The sequence below is a fragment of the Pelophylax lessonae genome, assembly GCF_965119305.1.
Source record: "Pelophylax lessonae genome assembly, chromosome: 2".
In the NCBI taxonomy this organism is placed as follows: domain Eukaryota; kingdom Metazoa; phylum Chordata; class Amphibia; order Anura; family Ranidae; genus Pelophylax; species Pelophylax lessonae.
In genome coordinates, this window is record NC_138769.1 from 118,403,300 (window position 1) to 118,420,614 (window position 17,315).

Consider the following 17,315-nt stretch of genomic DNA (forward strand, 5'->3'; position numbering starts at 1 on the left):
TAAAATGGAAAGCCGAGGGACTGGCAGGAACACCAGGAATTTCACACAAAGGAAGCATTATAAAGAGAACAGGATACCTTTTCATACAAGTACATGGTACAGCAGGCACATATTAAGAATATGAAATGTTGGGTTTACATATTCTTTAAAGCAATAGAGAAAATTTAAAAAACAGGATTCCTAACCCTAAAGCAATCTTGAAATAAAATGTCAATGTAACTACATGCCACAATGGACCGGAAATGTAAGTTTCCCCCCCCCCCCGGTCTGTGCAGCGTGCATGTCCTGGGCCTGACCCCATAGAGTGACAGTATTGGTCTGTTCTATACAGAGAGTGTAAAAAGATAAACAAAGCACCCAAAAAAAAAACACTGAAAAAGCCACAGGAAGACAATGTCATACAAAAACTAAACTTGTGATCATTAGCAGTGTGACAATACACTGATATATTTGCTCTTTGTGGTAGTGAGGGAGGAGTCATGTAGTTGCTGTTAAATGGGCACTTATCCTTGATTTAAAGTAGAGCTTCACTCTAAAGGGGAAGCTCTGCCTTCTTCCCCCGCTCCGCTGCCACATTTGCCACCTTTCGAGGGGGAGGGGGGAATGTGGTTTTGACAGGTACCCGCTCCCACTTTCGGCAGACTTTGCTGTGGCAAACTTAGCCAGCTTCTCCTTCCCCCGCCACTGTTGCTATTCACAAAGCCCAGCACGATTCTTGCATGCGCAGTAGGGAACCGGCTGTGAAGCCACAAGTCTTTACTGCCAGATTCCCTTAGCCAAGATTGCAGCAGCACCCAAGAGCCAAATTAAAAATCTGATTGGTTGAAGACTCTGCTGGATCCCTGGACAGGTAAGTGTCCTGATATTAAAAGTCAGCAGCTACAATATTTGTACATGTACGTGATTTTGTGCACGCGATCTTGGGTGCACGCGCACTGCCGTGATTGGACACAGTGGGAGCCAATCAGCGGATCCCATCGCCAGGACCCACCGATCAGGAAAGGCAGGACGGCGGTCTGCTTATGTAAACAAGGCAGACCGCTGATCTGTCAGGGAGAAAAAGAGAGATCTTGTGTTTCAGCTAAGCAGAAACACAGATCTCTTTTTTCGTCTACTGTATCCATTTCCCCCACAGTTAGAAATCACTCCCTGGGAGCACACTTATCCCTTGATCGCACCCTGGTGTTAACCCCTTCCCTGCCAGTGTCATTTATACAGTGACAGTGCATCTTTTTTTAGCACTAATCACTGCATTGATGTCACTGGTACCCAAAAAGTGTCAGCATCAGATTTGTCCCCGGCAAAGTCGCAGTCCCACTAAAAATCGCAGATTGCCATCATTACTAGTAAAAACAATAAAAAAAATAAAAAGTCCATAAATCTATCCAATAGTTTGTAGACGCTATAACTTTTGCACAAACCAATCAATATACATCTATAACCAAATATATGTAGCAAAATACATATTGGCCTAAACTGATAAAGAAATTAGGTTTCTTTAAATTTTAATTATTGGGTTTGTTTTATAGCAGAAAGTAAAAAATATTGTTTTTTTTCCAAATTGTGGTTCTTTTTTTGTTTATAGTGCAAAAAAAAAAAATGCAGAGGTGATCAAATACCACCAAAAGAAAGCTCTTTTTGTGGGGGAAAAAAGGACATCAATTTTATTTGGGTACAGTGTCGCACAACCGTGCAATTGTCAGGTAAAGCAATGGAGTGCCGTATCGCAAAAAATGGCCTGGTCAGGAAGGGGGTAAAACCATCCAGAGCTGAAGTGGTAATACACCTATGCCCTAGGATTATTCATGCCATCTAGTGAAAATAGTGCTGTAGTTTTCTTGAAATACCACAATAAGAAAAAATAAAGCATTATTGCCAGCAGATGGCACTGATGATCTTAAGAAAAAAAGCGTTTTAATCAAATTACAGTGACAATTAGTTGTGCCTGTGCAAATGATTGACACATTCATGCAGCAAAGTTTTTATACATAGAGCTCCGAAGGTGACCCGTATTGGCTTAGTGGTGCCGCTCCAAGAAGAGATTGCTCTGTTCCGTTGGTGCTCAGAAATTGAGGTGCTGGCACAAGATATTACTCAATCAGTAGTGTGAAGAGATCAAAGCAGAGAAACCGCGCACCCCCTGCCCGATCCTGGTAATACATAAATATGGCAGCCTCAGTTCAAATCGTGCCCCTGACACATTTTGCCCCGGCCAACGGGCATAGTCATGACAAAGTTCCGATGGGCAGGGCAAAACATGTCAGGGGGTGTGGTATGTGGAGACGGAGGCTGCCACATAAACCCGTACTACCAGTATCGGGCCAGGTGCAAATAACAGGTTTTCCATTTTCTCTTCTGAATACATTCATCACATATTCCTTGATGGAATTCATTAACTAACTAACTAACTGACTCATCCAGAGTTTCATGTAACCCTACGGTTCCTCCAGAGTTTGCTAGGGGTTGCTTGAGCAATGAGCAATTTCTGCCTCTCAGATAAGTTCCCACTGACACTATTGATCTTTGTAGCTATCTGTAAGGAGGTAATTCTTCCCAGTGTCCACAAGTGTAAGGAGCATTCATCTCACCGACCATCACACTAAGGTGTACGTTTAGTAAACTGAGAAGTTTTCTCTCAGTTCAATTCTCGGCAGTTCTCAGAGAAAAAATATCTCCTCTGGCACCCAGTTTAGAAGGGTGAGAACTTCACTTCTCACAGGGTGATCAGAGGAGAAGTTTTTTCTCTGAGAACTGCCGTGATCTCTGTATAACTGGGTGGACTGCCTGTAATCTCGCGAGATTTTGTGAGATTACAGGCACTGCTAAATTTAAAAAGTGAAACTAAAGTTTAAAAGAACTCGTAATGACATGTTCTGACACATGAAAACATATATATACACACACACACACATGCACGGTATATATACATACAGTATATAAATATATATATATATACACATACACACACACACACACACATATATATATATATATATATATATATATATATATATATATATATATATATATACACACATACATACAGTACATACATACATACATGCCAATCTGTATGCAATTGCACTGTATGTTGGCAGATTGCATGCAGATTGTACACCAGACCACAGGCTATCGTTTGTGGTGTGTGGGTGTGGGGACAGTGGGAAGAGTGATCAACACAGGGGTTCTGGCTTGTAGGATAGCTGGAGGAATCCTAGTAGTGTGTGGTAATTGCTAGACTGCTCCCCAACCCTTAGAGTGCATCAGATTGTATGTAAGATTTGTATCTGCCTGTGTGTGGTCAGCCAGCTGGATTGGACTGGAGTCTCCCTCTAGTGGTGACCGAAGGCAGTGCAGGCTGTGAAAGTATTGCAACCAATCTAATTACTTAAGCCCCGTACACACGTACCGATCGTCGGCCGAACGATCGGCTGTCTTTTGTCCCCGGGCTGTCATGTCCGCTGAAAAGTGCAAAAGACTGCACACGAATTTTGTCCGCCGACTGCAGAAGTGATGTCATGTGATGGTTAACTTTCCCTGTGTTTTTTCTTTTATGAGCATGCCCAGTCTTGCAAATCTGCTGTCTGTCGGCCGAATTCTGTACTGACTGGCGAACAATCGGCCGTTCTGGTGTCGGCATACAAACATTTTAATGCTTGCACGACAGATTCTGTTCGGCCGAAAGTGCGCTGTCGGCTGTCGGAAGCATCATACTAACAAGCCTACATTTGGCCGATCGGTCGTCTGCCGAATCTTTTCTGCGACAATCGGTACGTGTGTACGAGCCTTTAGTAGGAATTTTCTTTATTTCCGTTATCCCCTTATACTGCCCAGTCACGATTCATCACGTCTCGTTTAGCTAGTCGCCGTGGGCGTGGTTGAATCGTGACAGATTGGTTTCCTCCCACACTCCAAAGACATGCTGGTAGGTTAATTGGATCCTGTATAAAAAATTGGCCCTGCTGTGTATGTATGTGAGTGATGCCTCGTACACACGTACCGATCGTCGGCCGTAAATATTCGGCCGACGACCGATCGGCCGATTGTATGCTTGTTAGTATGATGCTTTCGACAGCCGACAGCGCATTTTCGGCCGAACAGAATCTGTCCTGCAGGCATTAAAATTTTTGTTGGCCAACACCAGAACGGCTGATTGTTCGCCAGTCAGTACAGAATTCGGCCGACAAACAGCAGATTAGCAAGACTGGGCATGCTCAGAAAAGAAAAAACACACGGAAAGTTAACCATCACATGACATCACTTCTGCAGTCGGCTGTTGTTGGCCGACAAAATTCATGTGCAGTCTTTTGCAGTTTTCAGCGGACAGGACAGCCCTGGACAAAAGACGGCCGATCGGTACATGTGTACGAGGCATTAGGGACCTTAGATTGTAAGCTCCTTGAGGGCAGGGACTGATGTGAATGTGCAATGTATATGTAAAGCGCTGTGTAAATTGACTGTGCTATATAAGTACCTGAAATAAAAAAAAAAAAATATATATATATACATACATACATACACACCAGTACATACAGTATATATATATATATATATATATATATATATATATATGTATATATATATATATATATATATATATATATATATATATATATATATATATGTATATATATATATATATATATATATATATATATATATATATATATATATATATATATATATATATATACACACACAGATATATATGTGATTGTATAGTTAATGTGTTTCTAACCTGCTGTTGATGTATATTTCACTGCAGTAGGGAGAGTTTTTACTTTCACTTTTGGGCACTGGGACATTCACAGCAGAGATCTCCTATTTCTTCCTGCTATCTCCACCTCTGAGCTGGAGAAGTAGGAAGAGGAGATCTTCAAAGAGAAGCACAGTGATCAGGTGACATCATGTGTTTCTAAACTGGCCGTTTCTATTGCAGTGAATGCAAGCTGTTTGTGTACTGAGATGAGAAGAGAAGACTATGTTCTCCACTACTCTTCTCAGTATTTTAAACCTGCAATGCTCTGAGACAAGCCGTGATCATCCAGATCTCGGCTTATCTCAGTTTACTAAACGTACACCTAATGTATCATGAGTTGTAGATATAGTCATTTTTAGCAGGGGTTCCCTCAGACCATAAAGTTATTTCAAGGATTCCTCTGTGTTGAAAAGGTTAAGAAAGGTTGCACTAGAAGATGGTGACACTGGCCCTCTAATAGACACTTCATAAAAAGTATTTAGAGAATGCAATCAAAATACAGGATTTAGGACTTCAACTTACAACAATGCTCTGTGTGCGACCTAGACAAGAAATGAGGGAAAATTTCCCCAACAGAGCCACAAAAAGCAAAGAAAACCTGACGAGGATCTAAACCTTTTCATTAGTGATTGACCAATATCGGTTTTTCGTTGCTGATACCGATATTTTGGCCAATGCATATCGGTATCGACCGATATTGGCTGATATTTTTGTATATTAAAAAAAAATATATTTTTTGACAGGTACTGTACTTTTGTGGAGGAATTTGGGGGTCTAAAAGACCCCAAACCCCTCCTCTGCACTTAAAAGCATTCAAAACGCCAAGTTTGGCTGTTTTGAATGCTGTCATGTTTTTTTAATCTGGCGCCAGACAGTACCTGGATGTGATGTCACTCATGACATCACTTCTGGGATTTTGCATGGAGATCCAATCAGAGCCGAATGCGACTTTGATCGGGCCTTCGGCAGCCGTGCAGGCTGGTTGCCCGGGTCCCCCGGTGGGACGGGAGACCCGGGCGAGTCACAGAAGGCGGCGGGAGGGGGGGGATGTCCCCTCCCGTTCCTTGTAATGACAGCCGAGTGACTTCTCAGTCGCATCGGTTGTCATTACAAGACAGCCGACCGTCGGCCATGGGCGCCGGTACCGGGGTGATTCCTCTAGCTGCAGGCATCACTCCGGTACATGCACTTTCCCGAAATATCAGCAATATCGGTAACCTCTGGGCTGATTCTGATATATCGGGAAAAGTGCATATCGGCCCTCGATATATCGGCTTTGACGATAATCGGTCGATCCCTACTTTCCATACTACAATTTTATGGCGTTCCTATTTAAAGGGTCATATGGATGGTCATAACTTATTTGCTAGTAGCAGCATTGATTAGCCACGCTGCTGCACATTTATTTATACAGCATATGTGCAGTTTTTGTTGCAGTGAAATGTCACATGTATTAGTTCCTCCTGTAAGCTTTTTCAATGTACAGATGGATCACCATGTTTTGTGTAAAAAAGCATAATATACATAATACTTCCCAGATATTGTGATGGCATTTACACCACATACGCCTCAAAACTACTATGCCACAAATAATATGAGAAGATGATCAGTTTACGCTCATGCCTCACTCTTACCCTGCTCAGCCGGGACTCAAACGCGAGAGAATTGGTTGACCTGGAGGTCTTCATCCCAAAGGCAATTGTTGGAATAGATTTGGCTCGATCTGTCCCATGGCTGCTCTGTCCCTTATTGCTCTGTGCATTCATATTACGAGCAGAAGTCTTCATCCCCTAGAGGAAACAGAAATGAAATTTAAATCATACAATATTAAGATCAATGTACATGTTAATAAATCTATCAAATGTTGTTTAAGTTTTATTTTACAGCATGCAGAGACAACACTAGACTGCAGTAGGGACTTGCTGTACAACCTCCTCCACCCCTGCTTGGAAATTGTTACAATTTGTGCAGTGCTCCAGCTAAGCACACATTTTAAATACCTATACAGTATATATATCTCACAAAAGTGAGTACACCCCTCACATTTTTGTAAATATTTTATTATATCTTTACATGTGAGAACACTGAAGAAATGACACTTTGCTATAATGTAAAGTAGTGAGTGGACAGCTTGTATAACAGTGTAAATTTGCTGTCCCCTCAAAATAACTCAACACACAGCCATCAACCCCTAAGTTAAAATGTCCAAATTGGGCCCAAAGTGTCAATATTTTGTGTGGCCACCATTATTTTCCAGCACTGCCTTAACCCTCCTGGGCATTGAGTTCACCAGAGCTTCACAGGAAACCACTGGAGCCCTCTTCCACAACCAACACAACGACATCACGGAGCTGGTGGATGTTAGAGACCTTGCGCTCCTCCATCTTATGTTTGAGGATGCCCTACAGATGCTCAACAGGGTTTAGGTCTGGAGACATGCTTGGTCAGCTTCTTTAGCATGGCAGTGGTCATCTTGGAGGTGTATTTGGGGTCGTTATCATGTTGGAATACTTACCTGCGGCCCAGTCTCCGAAGGGAGGGGATCATATTCTGCTTCAGTATGTCACAGTACATGTTGCCATTCATGGTACCCTAAATGAACTGAAGCTCCCCAGTGCCGGCAGAACTCATGAAGCCCCAGACCATGACACTTCCACCACCATGTTTGACTGTAGGCAAGACACACTTGTCTTTGTACTCCTCACCTGGTTGCCGCCACACACGCTTGACACCATCTGAACTAAATACGTTTATCTTGGTCTCATCAGACCACAGGACATGGTTCTAGTAATCCATGTCCTTAGTCTGCTTGTCTTCAGCAAACTGTTTGCGGGCTATCTTGTGCATCATCTTTAGAAGAGGTTTCCTTCTGAGGACAAAAACCATTAGACCAATTCGATTCAGTGTGCGGCATATGGTCTGAGCACTGACAGGCTGACCCTCCACCCTTAAACCTCTGCAGCAATGCTGGCAGCACTCATACATCTATTTTCCAAAGACAACCTCTGAATATGACGCTGAGCATGTGCACTCAACTTCTTTGGTTGACCATGGTGAGGCCTGTTCTGAATGGAACCTGTCCTGGTAAACCACTGTATGGTCTTGGCCACCATGCTGCAGCTCAGTTTAGGGGTCTTGGCAATTTTCTTATAGCCTAAGCCATCTTTATGTAGAGCAACAATTCTATTTTTCAGAAACCCTTAGAGAGTTGTTTGCCATGAGGTGCCATGTTTAACTTTCAGTGACCAGTATGAGAGAGGGAGAGCAATAGCACCATATTTATCACACCTGCTCCCCATTCACACCTGAGACCTTGTAATACTAACAAGTCATATGAAACCGGGGAGGAAAAATGACAAGTTGGGCCCAATTTGGATATTTTCACTTAGGGGTGTACTCACTTTTGTTGCCAGCGGTTTAGACATTAATGGCTGTGTGTTGAGTTATTTTTAGGGGATAGCAAATTTACACTGTTATACAAGCTGTACACTCACTACTTTACATTATAGCAAAGTGTCATTTTTTCAGTGTTGTCACATGAAAATATATAATTAAAATTTTGGCACTACCACTGAGCTACGAACCCCTGATGTGTCATAATATATATATATATATATATATATATATATATATATATATATATATATATATATATATATATACACACAGTTTAAGCTGCCAAAATATTTATAATTCTGTTCAGCCAATCTGTTATTGACTCATACTGTACATGGCTACTAGACTGTATACAGTATAACAGTATTATTCAGATAATCAGTTCTGCAAGTTCCTGGGTCACCTGCCTGCTCCACCTATAACTGAGCATCATCCCACTCTTGACATTCTCTCCTTGGTTTCCTTCTTCTGTAAGGTGCGTAAAGTAAGAACACGCAAACCACATACAGAAAAACACAGTAAAATGCACAAAAATGCATGAAAAAATGCACATATACTGTTTGTGTAGAAGCCTCTGTAATGTACAGACTAATCTATTGGTAGCACCTCCAACATATATAAAAATTGAATAAAGCCTAATTTTAGGTGAAAATGTTTTTTTAAAATCAGCACAAGGATCATTACTTACAGTACATTTAAGGTGGAGTGTCCCTTTTGTGGGTGCCAAATGTCATTGCGGAAAACCAAAGTCATGCAGTCCCCCTCCCACACCCTGCTGCCAATAACTTTAAGTGCTTTTGAGGTTAAAAGAGCAAGGAACATGTCACTCATCTTGGATTTCAGAATATGCCTGCCCTTTCTGCCCCCTCTGTCTATTTATGGAAGCTTTACTATAGTTACCATGAATGTAAAGCACTCTAAGAATGCAAGAAGTGGCCCTTTTATTCATACTCCCATCCTCCATTCATACAGTGTTTTTCATTCATGGAAGCTTTAGTACGGCTTCTATGAATAAAGGAGGGGCGGAAAGGTTGGGCGTAGTTGGCACTCTTGATGAGTGCCTGTAAAAAGGTTCAGCTCTGGTATCACCAGCAAAGGAAGATTACGCCAGTGGTGTATAGGAAGGTTGGCAGAGGACTTTAATGCAGCCACCACATCTATGAATTGGTACACAAGGGGAGAGAACCACAAAAACCACAAGAGCCAATCTAAGTGTAGTATAAAAACACTTTAATACAAGGTAAAAGCAATGTTACTTACAAGAGTAGCATATAAACAGGCATCAAACATAAATAGGAAGGTCCTGGGCATTATACTACACTTAGATTGGCGCTTGTGGTTCTCTCCCCTTGTGTTTTGATGACAGAGTCACTTCTCTCTCCACTGCCAGCAGCCATCTCAGTGTACAGACCTTCCATCGGAACTTTATTTGAACTTTGCTACAACCCTCCCCCAACATCCCAGTAAGGACTGCCTGAGCACTACTGGTTATCTGTTTGCGCCATTACCCCTTTATTGTTTTTCTATGAATTGGTAACCTGGAATAAATTAAATTTTTGATTTGGCGTTTAATACCACTTTAACTAAATGTTGAAAACATATTACCATTGGGTTAATTTTGCAGGACAGAGGTACTGAGTGCTAAAGACTTTTTGTACTGTTCATTCTAAAAGGTAAGATCAATTCTAATAAAGTTTCTAAAGTTTACTTCTAAATGGCTAACCCTTTTCTTTCCACTACCTGCACATGCCGAGAGAACCCCTATACATTTGCGGGCGCTTGCTCCAAACCTATGGGGTTCTACTACTACAGTAGGGAAAATCAGACTGGCTGGCCAAATTTAAACATTAAGATTTGACATGTCTATACTGGGTACCTGAACTAGATAGGTTTCCAGATGAGGAGGTTGGTTAGATCATCTCAGTGTGTGTGTGTCTATGTGCGTGAAGGGGAGTATTTAAACTTTCAAACTAATTGTTTACAAGTTTTCTTACCCTTTAAAGTGACCCTGTCTTATGAGAAACACAGTACCGATGCTGCCACTCCTAACCTGTCCCCTTCTGAAAATGCTTGTTGCCTGGCTGTAATTCTGATCTTCCAGCTTCACTTCCCTAAAGTGAACCCATGCCCAGATTATGCACACTAAAGCATTCATTTTAAAAACAAGCCCTCATTCATCTCAGTATCTATAAGCATTGTGAAGAAATACATTTTTAAATTTGACACCAAATGCAGTGTGTTTTGCTATGAGAACGGAATCTTTGCAAGCTCTCAGACATTTATTGTAAACAACTAGCAGGTGTTTGCAAGCTGTTACAACAAAGGACTGAAACCGACTCTAGCATCTTTGGTATGATCTTTAAGGATCGTGAGGTCAGGGATGGCTTGTTTAAGCTCTTTCACTGTTTGTTAAGAATATGCAAATAGTTTAATGACCATAGTCTTGGCACAGATGCATTTTATTCAGCTAATAAGGTCCCTAACCCTGGTAGACTGGTTGGGAGTTCTGATTTTACTGGCTGCATACTTGCACTAATACGAAGCAGTGAGAATCACCTTGACTAGTATTTTCAGAAGAAGGGCTAAAATGGATAGCACAGGTTTTACCCTTATGAAAAGACTCTTCATCTTGTTCATCTTGTTAGGTAAATCTACAGCCAAAGTCCTCTAAGACCTGGGGATCCAAGATTTGTTTTTAGAGACTCTAAACTGTCGCATGAAAGCCGCTTTTTCATTTCTCTGTTATCTACATACATAAATTACTTTTTTCAATTACTTCTCAGAACCGCACTCCTATCAGCAGAGAACAGTTTAAGACAAAATGTCCCTGATGAATAATTCATAACCGTCAGCTGTAAATGTAGAATTCTACAACTTACACGAGGTACAAATGAGATAACTGTATAGTTTCATTTCTCATCAACTATCACAAAATGAAGCTCATATAGACATACGGTTTTCTGTGCTGAAACTTGATCGTTAAATGTGTATAAAACAAACAACAAGAATACATAAATACAAACAACATTTTTCAATCCACTTTCATCTGGTTCTTCCCTTTATTATATTTTGGCCCCATAAAAGGAGAATAATCTAGACTTGCAGATCTGGCGCCCAATGTAATTAGTCACATATCATGACATCTCCAACCCATAAACCTACCCCAATCTCTCACACTGCCTTCCAGCACTCCTTTCTAACCTCCCAAATGCGGGAATCTGCCTCAGTCTGCAATAGAGAAATGTCTTTCGAAAAATCCTCCACCAAACTGCTTACAAATAAAGGTGAAAGCTCACAAGCAAGCTATCCAAAATGGCCACCAGAGACCATGTGGTCCTGAGTGCCGACAAGGCCTTGGAATTGAAGTCTGCTTGTAAAAAAAATACAATAGGCTTGCAGACATTTTTTCTGCAACTGCAAACTGGTCTTCAAGCCACTTTTAAAGACACAATTTGTCAGTTACAGGAGCTCAGAGACAAGATTTATTGTCATGACTACCATCTAATGCATTTAAACCACAGGCTCAACCAGTCGCACAATGCCCTGACAACAAAGCAAACCAAGCTTCAAACCACCTACAAGAAATAATCTGCCATAATTGAAAGAATGGAGGATTTCGAGTATCACTCGAGATGCAACAAGCTAAGGCTCATTGGTATACCAGAGTCCTCCAAGCCCTCAGACCTACACAAACTATGCTCCCTACAAATTCCTAAGGCCTTGGACCCTAAAGCACCATTTAGATGGAGGCACCTCCACCGTGTGAAGCTTCTGAACCTCAACAGACCAACCCCCTGCCCGGTTAACACAAAATATCTAGATTTTACTGGAAGAAAAAAAATTCCTTGAGCCTTTTGCACAAAAAGAAACCTCATCCTTGGTGGTTGCAAAATCGTGATTTTTTCCAACTACTCAGTGGAGGTCACCAAGAAACATAAGGCTTTCAGCCAAACTTGTATGAAATTGGTAGATACCTAAGCAGATCAGTTTCACCTTTTTGTATCCAGTGCACGCTTTCACAGATTCTCTGGCTGCTGGATCGTTATTGACATGCTACTGTGTCCCTAAAAAAACAGCACCACTCTAGACAGACAGAATGTATCACCCCCTTGATCTCCAACCAGATCAAAACGACATGAACAACAATCAAGCTGTGGACTTAGAACTAGTATGACCATTTCGGGATGTACTGTATCTTTTCTCCTTCTGAATCATTAAGACTGTTAACCCAACACACTCTATAGAATTCTTTCTGGAAGTGCTGTTACATAAGCACCTTTATTACAGGAGTTCCCTTCCACACCAGTGTACCCAGAGAAGGTCATCTTGATCAACTGTTGATCCATTTTCAATGGGTCCCTATTATCTTACAAGGTGGTGAGCAGCAGTGGATACTGCGCACAATTCTTTCCCTGTGCAAACAAATGTGTTTTCTGGGGTACATTCCCCCTGTAGCTCTACATCTGTTACCTCCTCCCTGCAGTTGAAGTCAACTACCTGTTACACCTGCTGTTTTTTTTCATATACTGTATTCTATATCCCAAGAGTTAAGTTTGACGTGATCATAACAATGTTTCATGATAATGATTATATTCTTTTTCGGCTACTGGAGACTGATAAAATGAGGCTTTAAGTTGGCCATACATGGATCTAAATGTGGCCAGTTCAACAGGAATCAGACAAATTTTGATTCTGACTTCTAATGAACCGGCTTGTTGGAAAATTTAGCTTCGAGTTCCGCTATAAGAGTGCAATGATACATTGAAGAGGATCCCTGCATCCACCTCATATGCATAAATGGGGAAATCAGTTCACTTCTTTTTTTTTTTAGTCGACTGGCTGAGTAAAAAAAAAACTGAACCATGTATGGCCAGCTGCAGAGGCTCCTCCTAATACTACTCATGTTGTACCTAACCTTTGTTAGAATACTATACACCTAAACTCACTTGATGAAATCATTTGATTTGGAAAGTGGAGGGATTACATTCTCCTGATAAAAATACCAAAGTTCATCATCTCAAAAAAACTGTAGATGTGACACAGGATCTAGACTGTCTAATATGAGCGTGCAGTAAAAAATGTCACGGGGCAGAGGATGGGAGGTCAGCAGGGCATTGTACAGGGAGTCAGCATGGCAGAGGACTGGATCAGCAGTTTGTAGGGTTGTGTACAGGGGGTCAGCAGGGAAGAGGATAGGGTCAGCAGTTTTTAGGGCAATGTACAGAGGCAGTTAGTTTGTAGGGCAGTGTACAGGGGTCAGCAGGGTAGAGTTGGTCAGCAGAACAAAGGCTGGAAGGTCAGCAGGGGATTGTACAGGGGGTCAGTAGGAGGACAGTGGAGAGGCAGAGAACAGGGGGATCGCTAGTGGAGAGGCAGAGGACAGGGGGATTGCCAGTGGAGAGGCAGAGGACAGGGGAATCACCAGTGGAGAGGTAGAGGACAGGGGGATCGCTGGTGGAGAGGCAAAGGACAGAGGGATCACCAGTGGAGAGGCAGAGGACAGGGAAATCGCCAGTGGAGGCCGAAAACAGGGGGATTGCCAGTGGAGAGGCAGAGGACAGGGAAATCAACAGTGGAGAGGCAGAAGACAGAGGGATTACCAGTGGAGAGACAGAGGAAAGGGGGATTGCCAGTGAAGGAAGCAGAAGACAGGGGGATCGCCAATGTAGAGGCAGAGAACAGGGGGATTACCACTGGCAGGGCTCTTGGCAGAGCTCCCTTCCCCTCCCTGCACTGCACAAAGCTCCTCCTCCTCCCACTGCACATAGATGAGATTGCATTTCTTTAAACACAGCCATTATCTGCACAGTGTGCAGCTGGTTACTGTGCTGCAGTTCTGACCTGTGATATTCCCTGGTAAAAATGGCAGCATGGCTCCAGTAGCCACCTACACACTGTGCAGATCGTGGCTGTGTGTAAAGGAATATGATCTCAGCTCAGTGAGGGAAGGAGGGGTGTGTGTGTTGTGCAGGGAGGGAAGAAGTCCCTCAGCAGCCAGAATAGCATCCAGAGTGGAGGGGGGGGGGTGGTCAAGGGGCTTTGGGGGGACACAACTAAAATCTGGGAGGGTGCAGCCCACCCCACCCCAGCACTCTCCTAGATCCAACCATGACTGTACTACTACAAGAGACTTGCACCAAGAAGAAAACTTGAGTTTTTGATTCTAGTCAACAAACATCTGAACTGACAGATTCTCATGTTGGCCAGTGATCCTAAGGATAGAAGATAGGCATCGATTAACATACAGCTTCCCTCTATAGCTGTCCCCCTCTACAGCAGGAGTGCCAAACTCAATCAAACTACACCTGTAGAATTCCGCCTGGCCTCCTCCATTCAGCAGCGGACCCTGGCTGTCCACATCTCGGACATCCAGCGTATGACATCCCGGCTCCCCTTCCTGATGAACATATTTCACTTCACGCCATGTGAGTTGCCCCTTGTATTTTATTGCACGCAATAAACCTGTAAACTGTCTGCACTTAGAGGCGGTTTTTCTTCTCTCTCCTGCCTGTCATTGAGAGCCTGCTTTTGCTCTTGCGAACAAGCCTGCTCTAGTGCTTGGACACCATGTCTCAGGATCCCCCCAATTTTTGTTGGGTCACTTCCTCCTGTCCTATGAACTTCATACTTATATGGACTTTTAATGAACTTCTTATGAACTATTTTTACAGAGACTGCCCCCCTCACACAGGGTCTGGTTAACTGTTGGTGCCTTCTATCCTTGTCTTGTTTATGTGTATATGCTGACCTAGTCTGGCCTTTTAGGGGTTTGTATCAGCTACTAACTTCACTGGCTCTTGATCTCATATCATGCTCGCGTGATTGCCTATCACAAAAGAGATTTTATATTCAGATTGTCCTCTTATATTAATAGAAATGAGTTATTCCAGTAACATTTAATAATCTAGTGGATGGACTATTACAACAAAGAACACAAATCCAATCCAAAATTATTTTGGCAAATGACAAAGATAGTGCTCACGGGAAAGATTTTGGCTTATTGTACCACTCTAAAAAAGAAGGCTTTAATACAGGGGTCTTCAAACTATGGCCCTCCAGTTGTTCAGGAACTACAATTCCCATCATGCCTAGTCATGTTTGTGAATATCAGTGTTTTACAATGCCTCATGGGGTGTGTAGTTCCGCAACAGCTGGAGGGCCGTAGTTTGAGGATCCCTGCTTTAATAGAATATACACAAGCTTGTAAAACTGTAAGAAACATACAAAAATCCAATATGTCAGACTATAACTGAGACAACTGGAGACAAACGAAATGTGATATAATGGTTGATAAATATTACAGATTCATTAGATCCTATAAAGAGGTCGAAAAATGTAATAAAAAAATAAATCTTGTTGATTAATGACAAATCTGGTCAGGGGGTACTTCCATATACTGTACAACATATTACTTTAATAAGAGACAAGCCTGGGACTAATAAACATGATCCCAAAGATGTATCTGGTATTTTCTACCAATGCTATAAAAACATACACCTCATGAATTCCTCAAACACTTTATACTGCTCCATTTGTATGCAGAGGATCTTCAGTTCTTGAACTTGGAAATTATCACTGAAGAAGTTACTAAAGTTGTCAAGCACTCTGCAAATGCAATGGTTCTAGGCCTTGGTGGCATGGCCAATAACATTTACAAAATTCTCATAGACGATATAACTGTACTGCTCACATCCCTAATGTAAATATCACATCTAAGGCAAAACTCTGAGATGTAGGCTTGAGGACATGGAACTGAGGATTGCGATGAAGGCCCTTGAACCCGGAGGTGGACCAACCCATCTCTTTAATCAGCTAGGATGTTCTTTGCAGAGTGACAAATTATAACATCATTAAATTTCTTTTTTTTTTTTTTCACCACAGGCCACAGGCTCTAAAGGTCTTCTTTGCTATTAGTCATAGAAAATAAGGCTTTTGATAGCATAGAGTGGCAATGGTTATATCTGGATCTAAAGCACATGCGCTTTAAGGGATATTTCATTGATCTCCTACATTCAGTGTACTGTACTCCTTCCCTACTCCAAGATTACATATTGCAAGAGTATTATTACTTGCTTCTACTCTACATGGTGTATCTGCCAAGGGTACACCCTTTCCCATCTGCTTTTCAATTTTTAAACTATTGGATTACTCCTTTTTTTCTCCTTTTTCAGTGGGTTCAACTACACCACAATAGAGCTTAAAGGGTAACTCCACCTTCGTGGGGAAAAAAAAAAACAGCAAACAAAAAAAAAAAAATACTGTAAATAATATGGCATATACAACTGCTATGCAAGCCTCATTACAATTAAAGTGGTTCTAAAGCCTTAAGGTTTTTCACCTTAATGCATTCTAAGCATTAAGGTGAAAAACCTTTTGTGCTGCAGCTGCCCCCCAGACCACCCCTTTTCCTTATATGAGCCCTTCCAATCCAGTGATGTGCACCAGCGGCTCCCACTGCTTTCTCTATCCTCATTTGACAGATTGATAGTAGCGGGAGCAATTATTTCCTGCTGCTGTCAATCTAATCTGATGACATGGGAAGGGCCGGGGTCGAGTATCACTGTCTGTGTCAACGGACACAGCAGCGGGACTCGGGAGCGAGCATGCACGGGTACCCTCAGGGAAAACCGCTTTCCCTGGGGGCACCCGATGAAGAGGAAGGGTCTAGAGCTCTGGATGGGGAACCCAGAAAATGAGGATTGGGGCTGCAAACATGCCTATACTTACCTGCTCTATGCAATGGATTTGCACAGAGCAGGTAAGCATAGGCATGTTTGTTTGTTATTTAAAAAAAAAAAACACAAAGCTTTTTAACCACTTTAAGCCCTGGCTCACACCAATGTGGCTTTAAAAGAGATGTATGAGTTTTTTTTTATTTATACTTACCTAGGTGGATGCAGCATCGGTTCGATGCTGCATATATCCCCTGGCACTTCTAACACTGAGAACACCGCCGATCGTTCAGTTCTCACAGCTCCGTGAGAAGAGCTGCTGAATGTCAATCAGCAGCTCTCTGTTCTGCCCTCTCCTCGCTCACTGTAGTGCTGGGCTGTGGAGGGGGCATGAGCGGCCGGCTCAGGCTCTCAGCGACTCGCTGAGAGGCTGAGCCATGTGGTTGTCCAGGCATTTGGGGGGAACCCGACTCTATGGTTGTCATGAC

At 42.3% G+C, this 17,315-nt stretch overlaps 1 protein-coding gene across 3 annotated transcripts in view; it reads right to left on the minus strand.

Annotated features, from left to right (window-relative positions):
- The window catches only part of SPECC1 (sperm antigen with calponin homology and coiled-coil domains 1), a 689,067-nt gene that overhangs the window by 519,678 nt on the left and 152,074 nt on the right, over nt 1-17,315 (minus strand). For all 3 annotated transcript variants that reach the window (XM_082247576.1, XM_082247577.1, XM_082247575.1), the window contains exon 2: nt 6,394-6,549. In XM_082247576.1, coding sequence (XP_082103702.1) covers nt 6,394-6,546 — 153 coding nt within the window. In that variant the 5' untranslated portion in view covers nt 6,547-6,549. The remainder of the gene's footprint in view (nt 1-6,393; nt 6,550-17,315) is intronic.